Raw genomic sequence first — 24,694 nt, 5'->3', positions numbered from 1 at the left:
AGAGCAAAGTCATGAAAGTTAACCCTTATTTTCTTTTTAGGATTTATATATTTTGAGGTCTTGTGTTAAAGTATTTAACTCTTACCAGTTTATTTTTGTGTATGGTGTAAGATAAAGGTTCAGTTTCATTCTTTTACAAGTGGATATCTAGCTTCCCCAATATCATTGTTCATTTTGCATTCCTGGCACTCTTTTGAAAATCAGTTGACATATATGTGAGGATTTATTTCTATTTTGATTACTGTAGCTTTGTAATTTTTTTGAAATCAGGATACATTAAGCTTCCAACTTTGCTCATCTTTCTCAAGATTGCTTTTTTAGTTGTGGTCTTTTGTGATTACACATGAACTTCAGAATTTTTTTTCTATTTCTGTAAAAAATGCGATTGGGATTTTAATAGGAATTGTAATCCAATCTCTAGCTCACTTTGGACAGTAGGGGCATTTTTACAATATAAAATCTTCTAATCCATGAATGTGGGATATCTTTCTATTTGTTTATGTTATGTAATATATATTCTAGTTTAGTTTCACTATGATATTATACTCTGCATGAAATCAATTAATTGAAATTTAATGAAACTTGCATTACATCCCCAAATATAATCCATTTTTGAAAACTTTACAAGTGTCCATGGAAAGAATGATATTCTGCAGTTACTGGATATAGCCGATTATATATTTCAATTAAGGCATCTTTACTGAGGTGCTTAAATCTTATACATACTCCCCTTTTTTACTGTCTTCTTTATCAGCTACTGAAAGAGGTATCTTAAAATCTATTACTCTGATTGTAGTATAATTTTTCCTTCAATTTGTTTCATTCAATGTTTTCTTGGTATATTTTGAAGTTCTATTAGTAAATTATAACTTTGAATTTTTTATGTTACCAGTTAATAGAATATTTGAACCGTGAACTGTCTATCTCTAGTTGTTTTTGTTGTCTTAAAGTTCACTTAACTGATACTGGTATAACCATGTAAGCTTTCCTTTGTACATTTCTGTAGCTTAAATTTTTCTTCACTTTTTATATTCCAACTTTCTTTGTCATTACATCACAAGAAGTGTGCCTTTTAACAGCATTTTTATTACTATGTGATAATCTCTGCCTTTAATGGTGAACTAAATCCATATATTTATGTGGCTCAGACAGTAAAGAATCTGCCTGCAATGCAGGAGACCCAGGTTCAATCCCTGGATTGGGAAGATCCCCTGGAGAAGGGAATGGCTACCCATTTCAGTACTCTTGCCTGAAGAATGCCATGGACAAGTGACCAGTGGGCTACAGTCCACAGAGTTGCAAAGAGTTGGACACAACTGAGCGACTGACACTTGTGTATGAAATTGCACAGGTTATTCTAAAATTGCATACAAAAACACAGAGGGGACAAATGTAACCAAGACTGCCTTGAAGAAAAACAAACTTGGAGATTTCTTCTACCACGTATCAAGATTTCCTATACCACTATGAAGTAAACACAGTTTGACAATGTCACAAGGATAGGAAATGAGACCTGGGGAGAAGGCTAGAGTCTCCATGTATATATGTGGAAAGACACCACTGCTGACTCATAAGAGATGAATGGTCTTTTCAATATATGGTACTAGATTAACTATATATTCACATTAAAAAACCTTATGTACCCCAATGTTCATTACAGCACTGTTCACAATAGTCAGGGCATGGAAGCAAACTTAATGTCTGTCAACAGAGGAACGGATGAAGAAGCTATGGTACATACATACAATGGCACATTACTGTTGTTTAGTCACTAAGTCATGTCCAACTCTTTTGTGACTCCATGGACTTTAGCCTGTCAGGTTCCTCTGTCCATGGGATTTACCAAGCAAGAATACTAGAGTGGTACTTTTCCAGGGAATCTTCCTGACTCAGGGATCAAACCTGCTTCTTCTGCATTAGAAGGCAGATTCATTACCACTGAGCCATCTAGGAAGCCTGTAAAAGGCATACTACTCAGCAATGTACCAAAAAAGATATATAAAATGTCTATCACAGCACTGTTACTAATGGTCCCTAAACTAAAAAAAAAAAAATTCCCTGTATTCATTAAAAGTAGAATAGATAAATAAATCATGACATTGTCCTGGAAATTCTTTTTACAGAATCTAATAATAAAAATGAAGAAACCATAGCTAGCTGCAATAACATGGATTAATCCCACAATGTTGAGGAAAAGAAGTTAGATACAAAGGAATGTGTGTCTATAGTATGATTTCATGTAATAAATCTCAAAAACAGGAACAGGTAAATTAAAATCTTTTGTTAGGAACTAAAAACCTGGTTACTTTCAGAAAAGAGAAAGGAAGTACTGATTGGGAAAGTGTGTATGTGAACTATTGAGGTACTGAAATTATTGTCCTTATTGATATTTCTGAGTTGTACATTCATGCCTAAACCAGTTTTCTGGATAAATATTATACTGAATAATTAAAAACAATTTAAAAAGAGAATATGTTTTCTAGCATAAGGGAATAGGGAAACTAAGTCTACTTCTACTTCGTGAGTCCATGCTTTTTCTACTACATAATGGCACATCTAAGAAAAAAAGTGAGATTATAGATTTTGCAGCAAGAACAATTTACATGCTTAGATACAGGCCACAAATTCACTTACAAAGGGAACTGAAAGTCCCCCATAACATGCAAAGCAACTCAGAAAAGAAACAAAGAAAGTGTTCAGTTGTCAGGACCAAAGATAATGTGGAATTTTGGAAGAATATGATGATCAAGACCAAAAGGATAAGGGCAGCAGACTGTCATATAGACCTGACCCTCCATGCTGATGAACTATTTTCAATTCCCTAGTGAGGAGGGATTGGTGGTTAAAACCCAGCTATCATTTAAATAATTATCTTAGAGATGTCTGCAATTAGTTGTATATGTTTAATTTGATTGCTTAAGTAAATCTGGATATAATTTTACCCATATTGTGATTCATGAGTCATTCTCCAAGTAACTCCTTTTACTCATTTGGAGTCATTAAAATCCTTGACCAAACAGATGGGGGGAAAAGTAAATCAGAACAGATTCTACAGATCATCAAGTTACTATACTGACAGACTACTGAGATTATTCAGACTGAAATCTGCCTGCAACCTACCTTCATACAGACTATGGCAACATCACACAGCAATAAAGAAACATCTCTGGCCAAGGGAAGTGATATAAACCTAACATATCTTATGAGAATATCAGGAGGACCAAGAGGCAAAGGGTACAATCATGGCCATTTAATTCACAGGAGATACTGAAGGAATTCCTTTAAAAAACAACAGCAACAAGTGGGCTAGCCTAACAGATTATTACAGTGGTTATTACTCTATTGGTTGAGTTCTACCTAAAGCTATTGCAGCTCAGAGAAATGTAGCTTACACAATATATCAGCCAATGAATGGAAGGAGGAAGACCATAAGGAAGTGCCTTTGTTTACTATCATATCCAAATAGTATACCACAGATTCCATGATACTTAACTGGAAAGTTTGGACATAGTGGCATATTTAAGCATCTGTGACAATAACTAAATAATTAAAAACAAACTTACAGGTAAAATGGAGGAGGAATAATGGTCTGTTAGAAAGAGGATATGAGTACAAATAGTTGCATAATTCAGACTATTGATATTTTGTTTAAACATTGAGGTTCGAGTGTAACTTTGCAATATAATGAGAAAACATTTCAAAATGCACAGCTGAGTTAGGAAAATACTACATAGATTAAAAGGTGCATGTTAAACTGAAGTTTCAGTAACATTTAAGGGATGCACAGTCAGTGCTTTATATATAGTTTCTTAACATAATGTCCATAATCTAGACATCCATAGTTGATTTAAAAAAAAAAGCTTAATTCATTTTATAAGCAAAAAATCTTGTTTCCAAGTCCCTGTTTTACAAAATAAGTTTAAATCTGATAGTTACACTTTGTTAGGCCTCATGTTTCATTGTCTGTGATTCTTGTTTGTCTTACCCTCACTTGCTTTTTTATTTCCATTTCTGGGTCTGATGATTTGCATGTGTTTAACTTTTTGTTAAGTAGAACAGTATTTTTACTATACTGTTCTTGAAATGTTGACTTTTCTGCTAAGAAGACCCATTTCATATCATGTAGCAGCGGTACAGTGCTAAATGTTTAACAGCTGACTCAAAAATAGCTGTAATATGTATTAATAGCATTTGCTGATTGCCATGGTGTAAATACTCCCACCAGGGCTTATTTCAAGCTAACAATGTGATATCACTGAACTGAGATTTGAGTAGAGACACACACACACTTAGCTCTCATGAGCCATTGAGAGGAAGCTCTAAATAGCACTGAAACATGTGTAAAATAGATGACCAGTGCAAGTTTGATGCATGAAGCAGGGCACTCAGAGTGGGGGCTCTGGGACAACCCAGAGGGATGGAGTGGGGAGGGAGGTGGGAGGGGGGGTTCAGGATGGGAAGACACATGTACACCCATGGCTGATTCATGTCAATGTATGGCAAAAATCACCACAATATTGTCAAGAAATTATCCTCCAATTAAAATTAATTAATTAAAAAAAAAAAAACCCAGCCCTATTTGCACTGATAAGACTGTCATTTTGTTGGTTGATAATTGAGGGAAATTGTTCCTAATGATTATTTCCCTCAATGCATGCGTGCATGCTAAATAGCTTCAGTTATATCTGACCTTTTGTGACCCTATGGACTGTAGCCCACCAGGCCCCCTCTGTCCAAGGATTTCTCCAGGCAAGAATACTGGAATGTATTGTGATGCCCTCCTCTCCAGGGGATCTTCCCTACACAGGAATCGAACCTACTTCCTCAATAAACTTTTTTCTTTTTTGGTATAAGATTGCCTTATTCAAAAATCATACACTGTTTTGTTATTTTACCCCCAAGAATGAAACTCATTTGTTCAAGTCTCCCATATTTTCCACAGGAATTCTAATTCCTTACAGTATTCCACTCTACTGATCCAGTCTCATTATTTACTGTTATTCCACTCGAAGTAGTCTCTCCTCTGCCAAAATCAAAACAAACTCAAAAAAGAGCCATCCACAATTCCAAGAAATCCTAACATCTTTATCTAGGTATCTCTATTATAAGAGAGAACTCCTTTGCTTAGATTTTAGCTTGTCAAATTATAATTTTTATTCAAGACCAAAGTTAAAAGTTACTTCCTCTATTAAAATATCCTTCTGTCCTTAAACAGTTAAAAGTAAAGAGTCTGACATTACATTTCCCAAATACTTTGTTTATATTTCTTTTACTTTTATTGTATTAGTACTTATGGGTATAAATTTAAGTCCAATAAGACTATTTAATGAACAGATGGATAAATGAATGTCATAACATATTTGCTTCACCACTGAAAAGAAATGCTTTCTTTGTTTTATTGGTAACCAGGACTCTATGAAGTGTCCAGGTTCCCCGTCTACAATCCCCTTAACACCTTCTGAAAAGCCTAAAGACAAACAGTACAGAAGATCTGCATGATGCAGTTTTGAATTATCCAGATAACTTCTACTTTAACTGGCATTTGCTAAACTAAATAAGCAGAAAACTCCACAATTACATTGGCTCTACTTTTCATAAGCTTATAAGAAATACAAATACACATGCTACATCTACAATAGAGAGTATCTTCAAAAGGTATTTTCTAAAACATTTTAACTCTTAAGATTAGCCATACAGTCTCTTTCAGAGTGTGAACAGGTTTCGAAGTATAAGAGAAGACCGTGAAAAAGATTATTCTGGATTATTTTCCCTGTATTCATTTCTCACTTTCTCTACTCATGACTTGCAACTATTTAGGAGCTTGTAAATTTTCCCAGATTCACACCAGTTCCCCAATGGAGTCAGCCATACATAATCTGGAGGATGAAAAATATGGTAAAATGACTTCTCCGTTCACAATCTAATACAAACACACCCCTGATGAGCAATTCAGACAACACCACCTCAAGAGTCCACCTCAGTGGTGGTTGTCAACACTTTTAAGTCAATTCAAGAGACTTTTTCAGCACCTTTGGAGCAAAAAAGTCATCTTGGAGGATTATCAACATACACAATCACTAAATGTAGCCACTGCTGCTGAAATCCAAGCAGCTGAGCCTAGTCAACAGGACGCAGCAGGGAGAGAGGAAGAGAAGGGAGGGAGAAAGGCCTAGAAGCCAAACCTTAATAAGAGTGAGGGAGATTAAGAAAAGACAGGCTATAGACTCAGATGCCAAGTGTGGAACCTCCAGGACCCGAGCTGTAGCATCATCTCAACAGCTTCCATGTCTATGGCAATTTGTTTTCTTTCTTTCCTAACAAGCTTACAACTGTCCTTTATTCTGTTTTGACAGGTGGTCTTTTAATAGTCGTGTTCTCTCTTTGTCCTCTCTTCTTTTTACCTAAATTCTTCAGTGTTTTCATTTTAAATTCCATAGGAATGCCAACTGCTTAAGCTTTTCTCACCTCTTAAGAAAATTTCTTTCAGCAGCAGAAACCTAGGGTGCTGCTAATTGGCTTTGCATAACACTAGGCAAATACAGCCTTAAAGCAACTGTGACCTTATTGGCCAGCTAGCACAAATGCCAGTCACCAAAATCAGTTTCTCTGAGAACTTCACAGATGTTTCTATTACCGTCACGAAGAAACCACGCGACTGTTTACGTAAGTATCTCTGATGCTATTCCAAACAACCTGATTCTTCACATTTAGACAAGTCACTTTAATTTCTTATTGCTCAGTTTCTAAGTGCTTCATTAGAGAAGTTTAAAAATAATCATCATAGAGTGATTGGACTGATAAATCTAAGCTCTGAACTTTGCCAAGAAAAAAAAGACGACTTCTGGTATGTCTTCAAAAATCACTTGCCTCAAGGAATTTCCTGTACCATGCTCAAATTAGTTTTAATCCAATAGTATATTATTTTGACTGACCTTGTGCATATTTCTCAAAAGAATAGTTAAGAGATGTTTTGCTAATTAGATCACTTTCATGATAAAACACAGTTAAAAAGAACAAATGCCTATTTGGGGTGTGACACTCAGATAACTTAATTAAAAAAAAAAAAAAACTGTTTGTGGTACCCATTTATGTATCTACACTGAGATGCGGAGCCAAGAGTTCTTGCTGATTTTACAATCCCTTTGGGTTATGTAATACATATTATTCTGCTGATAATAAGTCATATGAAGCAGCATTTTGCTGTATTGACATGGCCTAGCCAAGAACAACAAGGAAAAGAAACAGCATTTAAAAAAAAAAAACTGGCAAAATGTTTATGAATTCTAATCCTATGCACATGAATAAATACATCTGACAAAGTACAGAGTCTCTCAAAAAAGCCCTTCTTGACCTTCTTAATTTGAGTTCAATTGCATGTTCAGTGTTGAGAAGCCAGAGTAGGTTCTGCCAACATTTCAAGCTCAAGCTTTACTATATTTTGTTACTTGTAAAAGTGAAATCCCAGATAATAAGTTATAATTACCCTATTAATCACTTGAAAAGGGAGTCTGGAGGAAAATGGGATTTGAAATTGCAATAATTGGTATCCTGAAAGACATCCTTTTTTATTTTCTTACCTAGAGCCTACCACATAAAACTACTATGAAAACAACACGTATGCATTTTTTTTCAGTGGTGAGGTGCATGCAGTATACCTTATAGGTTAGTTTTTCTAAAGGAATGAAACTTAAAACTTCAATGTAGTCATGCTGTTAGTCATGATGACCTTTGAACTGGAAAAAAATACAGAAATCCAGACCGTGGATTATAAATTATATTGTCAATGAAAGTGAGAAGAACTTTTTGTTTCCTAAGTTCTTTCAAGTATTACATTTTCATTTCCTTTTTTCAAATGACTTATAAGGCACAACACATATGTATTTTTCTTTCATTTTTCATGAAAAAAATCCTTCTTTCTCTTACCATTGTCTCCTTTGTATATTGACAGATCTGACACATCAAAATTTACTTTTCAGAGTTCAATATGTCAAATCCATCTGTTACCCTTAAAGTATATCATGAAAAATCTATATTTTTGCTTATATCCCTCAGATTTCTCAATTAAAAAATGCAGAAAGACATAGATTACTTAAATCTCTATGGTTGAGTTCAAGATGAAAAAACTTTAGATTGTGCTTATGTAAAAGACATCCAACAAAAGGAACAGGCAGTATTTAGGGTATTATAATAACTAAAAAAATTTTACCATAAGACATCCAGAAAACTGAAACTGGTTAAATAGTCAATGTGGCCAAATATAATCATTTAGTTTATCACTTTCTGGAACTTTTAGTATTTATACACCCACATGGGCATGTTAACATTGGCCAATGATACTTTTATCCCTTCCTCTATTTCACACCTGGTCTTTCTAAAAATATAGAGAAAAGGTATAAGTTTCAAACTTTAAATTAGGTGACAACCCTCTAGTGTCAGTAATGGCTCTATGAAAACAGTGTCTTTGACCTCAAGGTATAGAACTCATATAACAAATTGATCAAAGGCCTCACAGTCAAATTAGCATACCAGGGAAGGAAGGTACAAAAACACAACCATTTTGATTTTTCAGTACATTCAAATAAACTAAGAAAAACAGTAATTCCATACAACTGACTTGCATCTGTTCTGAAATACATCATCTTTTAAAGTGGAGACCACAGGAAAAATTATTCCATCCTCATTGGAAATCCTCCTATGGAAGGTGGGAGTGGGCCAAGTGCAAAGATTGTAAGAGCACAGAGATTGAATCTTATTTGAATAAATTAGCTCAAACAGAGCCAGTGAAATCCATAACATCCTTTCACATAGTTGGAAAAGTTGTTGGCTTTTGCAACTGGATAACATTTCTTTTTGGGCAGGTCAATCATCTATGGAGCCACAATCCACAAGATACTGTGATTTTCTACACATCTGGTGTAAGTCTTTACATGCAAATATTAAAAACCAGTCTACTTCCTTAAAATGTTTCTATATCTAAAATGAAATAAGTAATTTTAGAATATAGGTGGATATGCAAAATATGTTATCTAGTAGGCAAATAGACTAGCCCAACATTAACTGATAAGGTATTATAATAAAAGTAGTATTTCTTTTTTGCATTCCTTTATTTCAACAACAACAACAAAGAATACAAAAACCCCCCTCAACATTGTTTGATATTATTTGTTCACAGGAATCTCAGAAACATTCTAATATTTACAATATCTTAGACACCATGAACTATGTGGGCTATGAAATAGCAGTCCATTAAATACAACATTTATCACCACATAGTTACATCCTTTGAGTTACTGTGCTGCTAATACTACACAACAGAGCACTGCTCAAGTCTACTCTTTTAAAGCCTAAAGACAGACTCAGCAGTCTTTACCTTCTCATGTTTTCCTTCAAATTAAAGATGTACATATTTACTTAAATATTACTCAATAGTAATACTGAAGCATCATAAGTTTGAAAGATAATGATGACAATAAAACATATGCAATCTGTGTGCAAAAGAAAAGGTATGTTTTCCCCTTCAAAAACACTACAGGTGAAAACATGAGTTACTGTTAAAGATGACATGAATGAAAGATTGTTAAAATGATTTTTTAAATTTTTTTTGTTGAAGGATAATTGCTTAACAGAATTTTATTGTTTTCTATCAAAACTCAGCATGAGTCAGCCATGATATTTATATGTTTATTTTATAAGCAAAGTAATATCTCAATAAAAAAGGCAAAATATATGAAGCAGTTATAGCATTCTGTATATTCACTATTAAAAAATGAAAGTGCAAGTTGCTCAGTGTGTCCGACTCTTGTAACCCCAATGACTGTATAATCCATGGAATTCTCAAGGCCAGCATATTGAGGAAGGTAGCCTTTCCCTTCTCTAGGGGATCTTCTCTACCCAGGGATTGAACCCAGGTCTCCCGTATTGCAGGTGGATTCTTTACCAACTGAGCCACAAGAGAAGCCCAAGAATGTGGAGTGGGTACCCAATCCCTTCTCCAGGGGGTCTTCTGGACCCAGGAATTGAACCAGGGTCTCCTGCATTGCAGGCAGATTCTTTACCAACTGTGCTCTCAGGGACGCCCATTAAAAAATGAATTGACATAAAAATAATGGATGCACATAAAGTTTGAAATATTTGTTGAACTGCAATCACTTTGTCCAAAGGATTTCCATGGTCTGGAAGTGAATCTAATGGTAATTTCATCTGAAGTCTGCATAGTAGTCAGAAAATATGTTGCAATTCAGTTATGTGATGTGGGGAAAAAAAAGAATGACCTCTGGCAATTCCAAGTTCAAATCTTGAATCTACTGAGTTCTGGCTGCATGACTTTGAAGGAATTTCTCAAACCTTTTTGAGACACATTATCACCACCCATAAGACATAAATAATATATATCTCTCAGTTCAGTTCAGTCACTCAGTCATGTTCAACTCTTTACGACCTCAAGGACTGCAGCACACCAGGCTTTCCTGTCCATCACCAACTCCCGGAGCTTGCTCAAACTCATGTCCATTGAGTCAGTGATGCCATCCAATCATCTCATCCTCTGTTGTCCCTTCTCCTGTCTTCAATCGTTCCCAGCATCAGGGTTTTCCAATGAGTCAGTTTTTTGCATCAGTGGCCAAAGTATTTGAGTCTCAGCTACAGCATCAGTGCTTCCAATGAATATTCAGTGTTGATCTCCTTTAAGAGTGACTGGTTGGATCTCCTTGCAGTCCAAGGGACTCTCAAGAGTCTTCTCCAACACCACATTTCAAAAGCATCAATTCTTCAGCACTCAGCTTTCTTTACAGTCCAACTCTCACATCCAAACAACACTACTGGAAAAACCATAGCTTGACTGGATGGATTTTGTTGGCAAAGTAATATCTCTGCTTTTTAATATGCTGCTTAGTTTGGTCCTAGCTTTAATTCCAAGGTCCAAGTGTCTTTTAATTTCATGGCTGCAGTCACCATCTGCAGTGATTTTGGAGCCCCCCAAAATAAAGTCTCTCACTGTTTCCATTGTTTCCCCATCTAATTGCCATGAAGTGATGGGACCGGATGCCATGATCTTAGTTTTTTGAATGTAGAGTTTTAAGCCAGCTTTTTCACTCTTGTCTTTCACTTTCATCAATAGGCTCTTTAATTCTTCTTTGCTTTCTGCCATAAGGGTGGTTTCATCTGCATATCTGAGGTTACTGATATTTCTCCGAGAAATCTTTTTCAGCTTTTGCTTATTCAGCCCAGCATTTTTCATGATGTATTCTGCAAATAAGTTCAATAAGCACGGTGACAATATATAGCCTTGACACACTCCTTTCCTGATTTGGAACCAGTCTGTTGTTCCATGTCCAGTTCTGTTACATCTTGACCTGCATAGAGATTTCTCAAGAGGCAGGTCAGGTGGTCTGGTATTCCCATCTCTTGAAGAATTTTCCAGTTTGTTGTGATCCACACAGTCAAAGGCTTTGGCATAGTCAGTAAAGCAGAAGTAGCTGTTTGCCTGAATCTCTCTTGGTTTTTCAATGATTCAATGGATGTTGGCAATTTGATCTCTGGTTCCTCTGCCTTTTCTAAATCCAGCTTGAACATCTGGAAGTTGAAACCTGTTGAAGTTGAAGCCTGTACTGTTACAGCCCAGCTTGGAGAATTTTGAGCATTACTTTGCTAGTATGTGAGATGAGTGCAATTGTGCGGTAGTTTAAGCATTCTTTGGCATTGCCTTTCTTTGGGATTGGAATGAAAATAAACCTTTTCTAGTCCTATGGCCACTGCTGAGTTTTCCAAATTTGCTGGCATATTCAGTGCAGCACTTTCACAGCATCATCTTCTAGGATTTGAAATAGTTCAACTGGAATTCCATTACCTCCACCAGCTTTGTTTATAGTGATGCTTCCTAAGGCCCACTTGACTTCGCATTCCAGGAAGTCAAGCTGGCTCTAGGTAAGTGATCACACCATTGTGGTTATCTAGATCATGAAGGTCTTTTTTGTATAGTTCTTCTGTGTATTCTTGCCACCTCTTTTTAATATCTTCTAATTCTGTTAGGTCCATACCATTTCTGTCCTTTATTTTGCCCATCTTTGCAAGAAATATTCCCTTGGTATCTCTAATTTCCTTGAAGAGATCTCTAGTCTTTCCCATTCTATTGTTTTCCTCTATTTCTTTGCATTGATCACTGAGGAAGGCTTTCTTATCTCTCCTTGCTATTCTTTGGAACTCTGCTTTCAAATGGGAATATCTTTCCTTTTCTCCTTTGCCTTTTGTGTCCTTTCTCGGCTATTTGTAAGGCTTCCTCAGACAACCATTTTGCCTTTTTTTTTCTTGGGGATGGTCTTGATCACTGCCTTCTGTACAAAGTCACAAACATCTGTCCATAGTTCTTCAGGCACTGTCTATCAAATCTAATCCCTTGAATCTATTTGTCATTTCCACTGTATAATTCTAAGGGATTTAATTTAGGTCATACATGAATGGTCTAGTGGTTTTCCCTACTTTCTTCAATTTAAGTCTGAATTTGGCAATAAGAAGTTCATGATCTGAGCCACAGTCAGCTCTTGGTCTTGCTTTTGCTGACTGTATAAAGCTTCTCCATCTTTGGCTGCAAAGAGTATAATCAATCTGTTTTCAGTATTGATCATCTGGTGATGTCCATGTGTAGAATCTTCTCTTGTGTTGTTGGAAGAGGGTGTTTGCTATGACCAGTGCATTCTCTTGGTCAAACTCTGTTAGCCTTTGATCTGCTTCATTTTGTTCTCTAAGGCCAAATTTGCCTGTTACTCCAGGTATCTCTTGACTTCCTACTTTTGCATTGCAGTCCCCTATAATGAAAAGGACATCTTTTGTTTTTTGGTGTTAGTTCTAGAAGGTCCTATAGGTCTTCATAGAACCATTCAACTTCAGCTTCGTCAGCATTACTGGTAGTGGCATGGACTTGGATTACTGTGATATTGAATGGTTTGGCTTGGAAACGAACAGAGATCATTTTGTCATTTTTGAGACTGCATCCAAGTACTGCATTTCAGACTCTTCGGTTGACTATGATGGCTACTCCATTTCTTCTAAAGTATTCTTGCCCATAGTAGTAGATATAATGGTCATCTGAGTTAAATTCACCCATTATAGTCCATTTTAGTTGACTGATTCTTAAAATTTCAATGAACTCCCCAGGTCAGTAGGTGCCCAATATGCTACCGGAGATCAGCGGAGAAATAACTCCAGAAAAAATGAAGAGAGGGAGCCAAAGCAAAAACAAGACCCAGTTGTGGATGTGACTGGAGGCGTGGGTCGGCGGTGGCCTGCTGCAGGGTTGGGGGCACTGAGTGCAGCAGTGCGTGCCTGGGACCTTTTAAAGGGGGTCCCCATTATCTTCACTACCTCCACCATAGTTTGGTCTCAGGTAAACAGCAAGGAGGGAACACAGCTCCACCCTTCAACAGAAAATTGGATTAAAGATTTCCTGAGCATGGCCCCGCCCATCAGAACAAGACCCATTTTCCCCCTCAGTCTCTCCTAGCAGGAAGCTTCCATATGCTTCTTATTCTTCTCCATCAGAGGGCAGACAGAATGAAAACCACAATCACCGAAAACTAACTAATCTGATCACATGGACCACAGCCTTGTCTAATTCAATGAAACTATGAGCCATTCCATGTAGGGCCACCCAAGATGGACGGGTCATGGTGGAGAGCTTGGACAAAATGTGGTCCACTGGAGAAGGGAATGGCAAACCACCTCAGTATTCTTGCCTTGAGAACCCCATGAACAGAATGAAAAGGCTGTTCAGTATATGTTCAGTATCTAGGCTGAATATATATCTCAGCCTAGATAATTTACAAATGATGACAGAAAAAAAAGAATTTGTAAATATTTTTAAGACTCCAGATCAAGAGGGTAACATAGGAGATTCCTGAATTTTCCTCCTTCCATGGAGGCACTGCTGAATGTATAGCTACAAACAGACCAATTACTTTCAAAGAAACTAGCTGAGTGACTCCTACATATTGAGACAATGAGAAAATACCCACATCAAAATGAGTGGGAAAACTTAGGTATACTTTTGCCAGCAAACCTCAACTCCTAGCCTCTTCTTGAGGAGTGAAGGGATTTGGATTACAAATCCAGCACCCCAATGCTTAAGGCCCCCACCATAAGAATGGCTCCCAAAACACCTAGCTCTGAAAGCTAACAGGGCTTGGGTGCTTGAGTCCCACAGGACCATAGCAAACAGAGAAGCATTTGTTAAGTATGTGAGCACTTAACTCTATAGTTATCCCCTCAGGGATCAGTGCAGAGGGAGCAGGCAAAAACTAGAAATCATTGTAAGAAAACAGTGTAAAATTCTAAAATATATGGTTATTTAACAACATGCTGCTGAATAATCAATACATCAAAGAATAAATCAAAAGAAATTTAGAAAAAAATATCTTGAGATAAATGAGAATGGGAACACAAAATACCAAAACTTATGGCACGCAGCAAAAGCAGTTCTAAGAGAGAAGTTTATGGTGATAAATGCTTACATTAAGAAAAAAGAATGGTCCCAACTAAACAACCTAAATTTAATCTCAAAAAACTAACAAGTAAAGAAAGAACTAAGGCCCAACTGGTAGAAAGAAGGAAATAAAAAAGATCAAAGTGGAAATAAATATAATAGAGATTAAAAAGACAATAGAAAAAATCAATAAAACTAAGCTGGATTTATGAAAAGATAAACAAAATTGATAAACTTTTAACTAGACTAAGTAAAAAAGAGAAAAGCCTCAATTAAAAAAATCAGAAATGAATAAGGAGACATTGCAACTCAAAACATACAAAGGAACATAAGATACTACTATAAACAATTACATGCCAACAAGTTAAATTGCTTAGAAAAAACATAACTTTCTAGAAACAGAAAAACACATCAGATAATGAAGACACAGAGAAATCTTAACAAATTACCAGTAAGGACACTGAATCTATAATCAAAACCTCCCAACAAAGAAAAGTTCAGAATCAGATGGCTTCACTGGTGAACTGTATCAGAGAGGAAGTAATACCAATCTTTCTCAAATTCATCCAAAAAACTGAAGAAGAGGGAAGCTGTCCAAACTCATTTTTGGAAGTCAGCATTTTCCTGAACTGTGGTGTTGGAGAAGACTCTTGAGAGTCCCTTGGACTGCAAGGAGATCAAACCAGTCAATCCTAAAAGAAATCAGTCCTGAATATTCATTGGAAGGACTCCAATGAGTTACAATGAATTCACTCAAAGGACTGATGCTGAAGCTGAAATTCCAATACTTTGGCCACCTGATGTGAAGAACTGATGCTTTGGAAGAGACCCTGATGCTGGGAAAGATTGAAGGCAGGAGGAGAAGGGGACGACATAGGATGAGATGGTTGGATGGCATCCCTGACTCAATGGACATGAGTTTGAGCAATCTCCAGGAGTTGGTGATGTACAGGGAAGCTTGGCATGCTGTAGATCATAGGGGTCGTAAAGTGTCAGACACGACTGAGCAACTGAACCAAACTGACTTTTCCTGATACCAAAATCAGTAAAAAAACACTAAAGAAAAGAAATTACAGGCCAATACCCTTGATGAACATCAAGGTTCAAAATGCAAACTCCTCAAAAAATGTAAGCAAACTGAATTCAACAGTACATTAAAAGAAGTTATGCCATGATTACGTGGGATATATTCCACAGATGCAAAGGTAGTTCAACATCTGCAAATGAAAAAATGCAATAAGCTACATCAACAAAATGATGGATAAAGATTACACAATCATCTTAATAGATGCAGACAAAGAATATGACAAAATTCAATATCCTCTCATGAAAAAAACTTTCAATAAATATGCGATAGAAGGTTTGTTGTTGTTTGGTCACTAAGTCATGTCCAACTCTTTTTGTGACCCCATGGACTACAGCCTGTCAGGCTCCTCTGTCTATGGAGCTTCCCAGGCAAGAATACTGGAGTGTTTTGTCATTTTCTTCTCCAGGGGATCTTCCTGACCCATGGATCGAACCCACATCTCTTGCATTGCAGGCAGATTCTTTAACTCTGAGAAGGAAAGCACCTTAACGTAATTAAGCCCCATATATGGGAACATATGGGCTTCCTCGGTAGCTCAAATGGTAAAGAATGTGCCCATGATGTGAGAGGCCTGGGTTTGGGAAGATCCCCTGGAGAAGGGCATGGCAACCCACTCCAGTATTCTTGCTTGAAGAATTCCATGGACAGAGGAGCCTAGCAGGCTATAGTCCATGGACTCACAAAGAATCAGACACCACTGAGTGACTAACACGTTCACTTTCATGAGAAACTCACAGCTAACATTGCACTCAATGTTGAAAAGCTGAAAACGTTTCCTCTTAGATCAGAAACAAGACTAGGATGCCCAATATGGCCAAAATGTTATTCAACATAGTATTATGAGTACTGTCTAAAGCAATTAGACAAGAAAAAGAACGAGGCATCCAAGTCAGAAAAGAACTGTTACTATTTGCATATGACATGATATATATAGAAAACCCTATATATGCCACCAAAAAAACTGTTAAATGAATTCAACAAAGTTGTAGGATACAAAATCAACATAGAAAAATCAGTCATGATGCTACATACTGACAATTAACTATCTGAAAAAAACAACAAAATCCCATATACAATAGCATCAAAAACCATCTGCTGCTGCTGCTGCTAAGTTGCTTCAGTCGTGTCCGACTCTATGCAACCCCATAGACGGCAGCCCACCAGGCTCCCCCGTCCCTGGGATTCTCCAGGCAAGAACACTGGAGTGGGTTGCCATTTCCTTCTCCAATGCATGAAAGTGAAAAGTGAAAATGAAGTCGTTCAGTCATGTCTGACTCTTAGCGACCCATGGACTGCAGCCTACCAGGCTCCTCCGTCCATGGGATTTTCCAGGCAAGGGTATTGGAGTGGGGTGCCATTGCCTTCTCCCCCAAAACAATCTACTTAGCAATAAATGTATCCAAAGAAGTGAGAGACCTATACACAAAAAAATTTTAAGACACTGATAAAAGAAACTGAAGACACAAATATATGGAAAGATATCCTAGGTTCATGGATCAGAAAGATTAATATAATTAAAAATGTCCATAACATCCAAGTGAGCTATAGATTCAATGTAATATCTATCAAAGGGCATTTTTCACAGCAACAGAAAAAAAAAAATCCTAAAATTGAAATGAAACCACAAAAGAATGCCAAATAGCCAATATAATCTTCAGACAGAAGAATAATGTCAAGAGTTACCACACTTCCTAATTTCAAGTTATATTACAAGCAATCAACACAAGTTATATTACGAGTTATGGTATTGGCATTAAAATCAGACATACAAGTTAACAGACAGAAGAGAGATCCCAGAAATGAACTCATGCATACACAATTAATCTTCAGCAAAGGAACCAGGAATACTCAGTGGAGAATAATCTCTTCAATAAATGGTACTGGTCAAACTAGATAGCCATATGTAAAAGAATGAAACGGCATCCCTATCTTAAACATAAAAACCAATTCAAAATTGATTAAATATTTAAAAGCAAGACTTGGAATCATAAAACTCTTGGAATAAAACACAGAGGGTGAGCTCCTTGACACTGCTATTGGCAATGATTATTTGGATTGCGAATGAAAGTGAAAACAAAAAGTAAAAATAGGTGGGACTACATGAAACTAAAAAGCTTCTGCACAATAAAGATAACCATCAATAAAATGAAAAGGCAACTCATGGAATGGGAATAAATATTTACAAATCACATACCCAATAAGCAATTAGTATCCAAAATATACAAGGGATTCATACAACTCACTAGCAAAACACACAAAACCAAATGCCACAATTCAAATTGGGCAAAGGACCTGAATATGTATTTTCTAAAGACAAACAGATGGCCAATATATACATGAAAAGGTGCTCAACATCAATAATCATCAGGAAAATGCAAATCAAACCATAATGAGCTATCACCTCACATACTCCTCACATACACCTCACATAACATGTGTATTATCAAAAAGAGAAGAGAGAAATGCTGGTGAGGATGCTGGGAAAAGGAAACCCTTGTGCATTCTTGGTAGGAAAGTAAACTAGTACAGTCACTAAGGAAAACAGAAGGAGGTCCATCAAGAAACTAAAAACAGACCTATCACATGACTCAGGAATCTCACTTCTGGGTAAATATTCAAAGGAAATGAAATCACTATTTCATTATCTCAAAGAGACATCTGAACTCCCAAGTTTATTGCATCACTATTCACAATAATCAAGGTTTGGAAACAGTGCAAGCATCTCCCACTTACAGATGAATGGATATAGAAAATGTAATACACATACACACCAATACACACACACACAATGGATTATGCAATCTTAAAGAAATCCTGTCTTTTGTGACATTATGGATGAACACAGAAGGTATTATGCCAAGTGAAATAAGCTATACAAGTAAGAAAATAAAACTTACCTAGAACCAAAAACAAGCAAATAAAATAGTTGAACTCATGGAATCATAGGGTAGAATGGTGGTTGCCAGAAGCTGGGGGTTGGGGTGGAATAGGGAAAGCTTGGTAAAAGTTTTTAAACTTTTAGTAATAAGATGAATAAGGCTTGAAGATCTAATGTATATAACAGTGAATATAACTGCTAATACTCTATTGTATAATTAAAATTTCTAACAGAGGAGAACTTAAGTATTTTCACCCAAAAAAAGTAACTATGTGGGGTGATAATTAACTCAAGGAGGAAAATCATTTAACAATGTCTGCACATTGTTAAATAATTACATTGTCAAATAATTACACTATATATGTTAGATATATGAATTATAATTTTGTATTCCAATTATACTTTAAAAAGCTGAAAAGATATTTCTAAAAAGTTTCCCTCCCTGAACTAACATAATCCTACAGAAAATATTGACAACTTTTCTTTGAGTTAATTCTTTCTCAGTGTTTCAGTGCTCATTAGCTGAGTCAATACAATATACAGACCATTTCCTCCCATGGGTTATTTTTACTTATTTACTGAGCTCTACCAATAACCTGATCGAGGGATGTACTGTATGGAACCTATAACTGGGCAAAAGTTACAGCATAGAACAGGAGGACATGTAAACTTTTCTTATCTACAGCTTGCCTTTTTCCTGTAAATTTTAAGAACAACATTGTGTTTTCTGAGTATGTACGATGTTAAGAAAGATGAAACATATGCACGCATACATTCCTGGTCCTTTAACCCCTGCTTTTGTACTTTTAGTTTTTTACCTCATTTCCTAGAAGGGCATTTACACAGGCTTCTGATGCATCGCAGATGGCTGTGAGATCATGTCCTCCTTCTAGAGCCAACACCACATGTCCATCAGCCAGTGTCATCAACTGCTTCGTCAAATGACCAAAGCCTACCATAATGCAAACAGAACATTTCAAAGTGTAAGTTAAAAGTCAACTGACCACTAGAATCTGATACTGATTGAGCATTTACTGTGTGTATGTCCTATCTCAGTACTTCCCACGTGCTAACTCATTTAATACTCACAACGATTTGATAAAATTTTACCAAATTTTGATAATTTGATAAAAGATCTTAGATCACAAAATCCAAGATCCTGCAGCTGAGCAGTATCACAATTAGGATGTACACCAGTCCCATTGCTCTCTTCACTGTGCACATTACTGCCTTTCTCAAAACATTCTGTGTACACCTGGATGAAAAGTGTTCAGCTAATATTAATAAGGTATGCAGTTCCGTTTGCTTAATATTTGTTTCTTCTTCCTATCATGTGCCTTTATTATAAACGGAAGAAGTTTTCCATGTATCACCTCAAATTACATACCTATCACATTAGATTTTACAGGCATTCTTTTTACTATGAAATAGCTGATGAATACAAAAATTAGTATCTATGTATGACATCACAAACAAGTGGTCACTCACCTCCCAATTTAAGGAAAATATTTTTGAAGCCCCCTGCATGCAACTCTCTAATAACATAATTCCCCCTCACTGTGGGTAATCAGGACCCTGAGTTGGTATTTATGACTCCTTTGCTTTTCATTGTTTAACCTGCTTATTCTGGAACTTTATAAAAATCGTTTTATAAAAAAAAAAAAAAAAAAAATCGTTTTATACTTTTGCAACATGCTCTTTTCACACATTGTGTTAGTTCATTTCTGTCAATACATGTAACAACAGCTTTATGCTCTCTAGTAGGCCATTTAATGAATATAAAATAGTATTTACCCACTCTCCTGTTGACAAATATTTATGTTTTTCTGTTATTAAGAAAAAAAAATGCCCCTATGGGACTTTCCTGGTGGTCCAGTGGTTAGGACTCTGTGATTTCTCCACCATGGGCCTCCACTGGATCCCTGATTAGAGGAACAAGGATCCCACAAGTGACCAAAAAAAAAAAGCCAATAAGAACATTCTTATACCAGCCTTCTGGTGCACACATGCAAGAGTGGAATAAAACTGCTGTGACTTACAACCTGCTAAATAAAACCAGATCGTTTCCAAAGGACTATGATCAATCCCCACTGTGAGAAGCAGTGTGTATCAGAATTCCAGTTTAGTTTCATCCTTGCCAACATTTGGTGTGATGGGCCATACATGTGGGTGGCAAAGAATGGCATCTTACTGTGGTTTCATTCAGAATAAGGAAAGACCTTTCTATTTCTACTCTGAATTGAGTTTTTATTATAAACAGATGTTGAATTTAATTATCTTACTACACCAAATGAGATGGTTTTTCTCCTACAATTTCATAGTGTTGTGAGTTACATTAATATTTCAAATATTTAGCCATCAGTGAATTTATGGAATAAAGTACGTTTGGTTATGATATATTATCATTCTTATACACACTGAATTTATTTGACTAATGCTTTGTTTAGGATTTTTTCACTATGTTTGTAAAAGAGGTTAATCAATAAATTTCTATTCTTTTACTGACTATATTGAATTTTATTATGACTGGACCTTCTTTTTCTATTATTTGACCCTAGAATGTTGGGTAGAAATCTTCTGTAAACCATTTGACTCTTCTATTTTCTTTGAGAAAGACATTAATCTATTGAGAATTTTCTTAGGGATTAGGGGACTATTCTTGCTTTCAATATCTTCCCAAGTTACATTTTCCCAGAAATTTGTATCTTTTGTGTTCAAATTTATTCAATAAAGTTGTTTATTACCTTATCATTGTATTTTGGAACCCCAATGAGATGTAGTCATTGTTAGTATAGCCTCAACATCTCTGAAGTTTTCATTTATTTTCTGTCTCTTTCTGTCCGATATTATGTGTACTTTTGTTGCAGATTTACTTTCCAGGCTTTTTCACTCCAGATGTATCTAGTCTACTATTTATACTTTCATTGATATTTTCATTTCAGTGATTTTGTTGTTCAATCCTACGTGTTCTGTTTGGTTATATTTCATAACTTCTTAGTCACTTTAATCTTTCAAGTTTTGATTTCTTTAGACATAATTATTTTATATTCTATATCTGCTATTTGAAGTCTTTATGGCTTAGTTTTACTATTTTTGTTTCTGCTGATTCAGCCTCATGATGTCTTAATTTTCCTTTGCTTTTTTTTTTTTTTTTGAGTTCATATTCATCAGAACTTTATATGTGAGAAAACTTGGAGAACAGATTTGAATATGATATTTACCTTTGAAACCCAAGATTAGTGGGATTTTGTTTGCTTCTGCTGGATGGCTGAAACATTACCAAGCAGGGTAAATTTTAAAACCTGACCAAAGGGCTGTTTTTCAAAATGTACAGATAATGTAAATACAGATCCCAAAACTTGATTACAAATTGTCATAGAAAAGACATTTTTCCCTTTTCATTCCCTTTGAAATTCTCTGTATTGACAGTTATAGCTAAGATCGATTTGTTGTTTTGTTCAGCAGTGTCTCCTTTTCTCCTATTTATCCTTTTCGTTAGAGTTGGCTCTTTGACATTCCTTTCTTTATTCTACTCTCCAATCAAAACTCTTCCCTTTGGAGACTGAAGGCTTTGACTCCCTTTTTGAGAATGCAGGAGTCTATTAATGTTCAAGCTTTTGCCAATTGGATACTTTAGGATGGCCCAGGGTGGCCAACAGCTACAGTATTTGTTTGCTTTTCTTCCTCTTTTTGGAAGACCTCCATAAATTTAAAACAGTAGTGTTCATATTTACACGCAGGAATCTTTCAGAATATGTAGTTTCTCATATTGCCAAATGTAAATCTCTTGTTCAATGTCTAAAAAATTATAACATTTCATCAATGTGCCCAATTTCAGGAACAATTGAAAAAAAAGAATAAATAAAAATATTTAAAACCATGTGTTCAACATTGTTTAATTTGCTTTAAGAACTTCCAGGGAACAAAGATTTAGTTTTTAAATCAATTATATTTTTTAAATAATTAATAGATGTTTTGCTACAGGGTAACATCTGGGCTCTGCTCACAGATCCTCAAATGCTCAGTGACTCACAAGTTCCTGAATCAACTTGTTGAAAACAAGTGGCCAAGACTTCAGAGTAGGAAGACCCTGAACTCACCTTGTCCCCTGGGCATGCTGAAATTGCAACTATTACAGAGCACCTATGGAGGAGAAAGACTAGAAGGGTATCAGAGATCTTCTACAACTAAAGACATAAAGAAGGATCCACAATGAGATGGGTAGGAAGGGTAAAGATGTGGTATAGTCAAGAACCATATTCCAGGGTGGGGACCACAAACACAAGGATAATCACAATTACAGAGTTTCTCCCCAAGGAATGAGGGGTCTGAGGCCTATTACAAGCTCCCCAGTCTGGGTGTCTTACACTGGGAAGCCAAGATCCTAGAAGTTTGGCTTTGAAGGCCAGTGGGGTTTATTCTTGGGAGGGTCAAAGGGCAATGGGAAATAGACCCCAGTCTTAAGGCACACACAAAATCTTACATAATTCAGGACCTAGGGCAGAAGTCATAATTTGAAAGAGCCTATGTCAGACCCACCTTCTGATCCTAGAGTAATAAAAGGGGAAAAAAACCCTACAAACAAGAATACTCTCCCCAGCAAGTCTTTCATTCAGATTTGATGGAGAGATCAAAAGCTTTACAGACAAGCATAAGCTAAAAGAGCTCAGCATAACCAAAAAAGCTTTATAAGAAATGTTAAAAGGACTTCTCTATGTGAAAAAGAAAAGCCATAACTAGAAATATGAAAATTACAAAAGGAAATATTTCATTGGTAAAGGCACATATATACAAAAGGTAGTAAATTAACCACATATAAAGCTAGTAGGAAGGTTTAAAGTTCAAGGGAGTAAAATCCACGTAAGTACTACTTATCCACAATAAGTAGTTAAGGGACACACAAAACAAAAAGATGTAAAATGCTATGTCAAAGACAGTAAATGTGGGAAATGAAGTTAAAATTCAGGGTTGTTAAAAAGCATCTGAACTTAAGAGATCAGCAACTTAATCATATTTATGTACGTCTGCGTGCTCAGTAGCTCAGTCCTGTCTGCCTCTTTGTGAACCTATGGACTGCAGCCTACCAGGCTTCTCTGTCCATTGGTTTTTCCAGGAAGAATACTGGAGTGGGTTGCCATTCCCTACTCTAGGGGATCTTCCTGATGCAGGGACTGAACCCGCTGTCTCCTGCATCTCCTGCACTGGCAGACAGATTAGTTACCACTGCGCCACCTGATAACCACAAACCAAAAATCTATAATAGATACACACACAGAAGAGAGAAAGGAACTCAAACAATTCTAAAGATAGCTGTTTGCCTTTGAAAGACACATGAAAACCCAATTCACTCAACAGATAGATATAGAAAAAGATATCATTTGTGGTTATCGTAGGTGGGATTTGGGGGGAAGGCGAATTACATGAAAGCAGTCAAAAGGCGCATACTTCCAGTTACAAGATAAGTAAGTACTATGGAAATAATGTACAGCATCATAAATCTGATTAACACTGCTGCGTGTCATATATGAAAGTTGCTGAAAGAGTAAATCTTAAGAGTTCTCATCAGAAGGAAAATATTTTTTCTATTTCTTTTATTCTGTACCTGTATAAGATGATGGGTGTTCACTAAACTTACTGTGATAATCATTTCATGATTTATGTAAGTCAATTTATTATGCTATACACTTATTTTCTGGGGCAGTTTTGTGCTTACAGAAAATTTAAGCAGAAAGCACCAAGAGGTCCGATACACCACCCCACCTCCTTCCTTGCTGTGGTTTCTCCTATTAACAGCATTCTGCATTAGTGTGGTGCATTTGTCATAGTTGATGAGCCAATACTGATAACTTATATTACTCTTTACCAAAGTTCATGACCAGGCTTTTCTCTTTTTGTATAATTATAGGGGCTCTGACAGATGCATAATGTCATGGATCCACCATTACAATATCATACAGAATGCTTCAAGGCCCCATAAATCTCCTGTGTTCCACCTATCATACCTCCTCTATGCCCTGCAACCCCTTATCTTTCTTGTTTCTACAGTTTTACTACTCATTTTTTCAAAGTTTACATTAATTAAAATTTTTAGTTTCTTTTATTAACCATTCTAAAGTACAAAAGACTGTATTTCATTCTCCCTCATTTAATATTTATAATATCAATAGTTATATATTCATGAAAACTTAAAACAATTACCCTGAATATGGAAATGCATGGTCTGCAAGCCTGCCTAGGCTGTTTTCAAGCCTGACCT

General features: G+C 36.1%; 1 protein-coding gene across 1 annotated transcript in view; it reads right to left on the bottom strand.

Moving 5' to 3' along the window:
• HDAC9 (histone deacetylase 9) overlaps window positions 1-24,694 on the bottom strand; it is a 986,419-nt gene that overhangs the window by 46,353 nt on the left and 915,372 nt on the right. Inside the window, exon 24 of the mRNA XM_043872541.1 lies at window positions 19,257-19,390. Within this exon, the coding sequence (XP_043728476.1) occupies window positions 19,257-19,390 (134 nt within the window). The remainder of the gene's footprint in view (window positions 1-19,256; window positions 19,391-24,694) is intronic.

This window comes from Cervus elaphus, chromosome 18 (genome assembly GCF_910594005.1).
Source record: "Cervus elaphus chromosome 18, mCerEla1.1, whole genome shotgun sequence".
Taxonomy (NCBI): Eukaryota; Metazoa; Chordata; class Mammalia; order Artiodactyla; family Cervidae; genus Cervus; species Cervus elaphus.
Note: the sequence above shows the minus strand (reverse complement) of the source record. Positions and strands in the feature narration are given on the sequence as shown.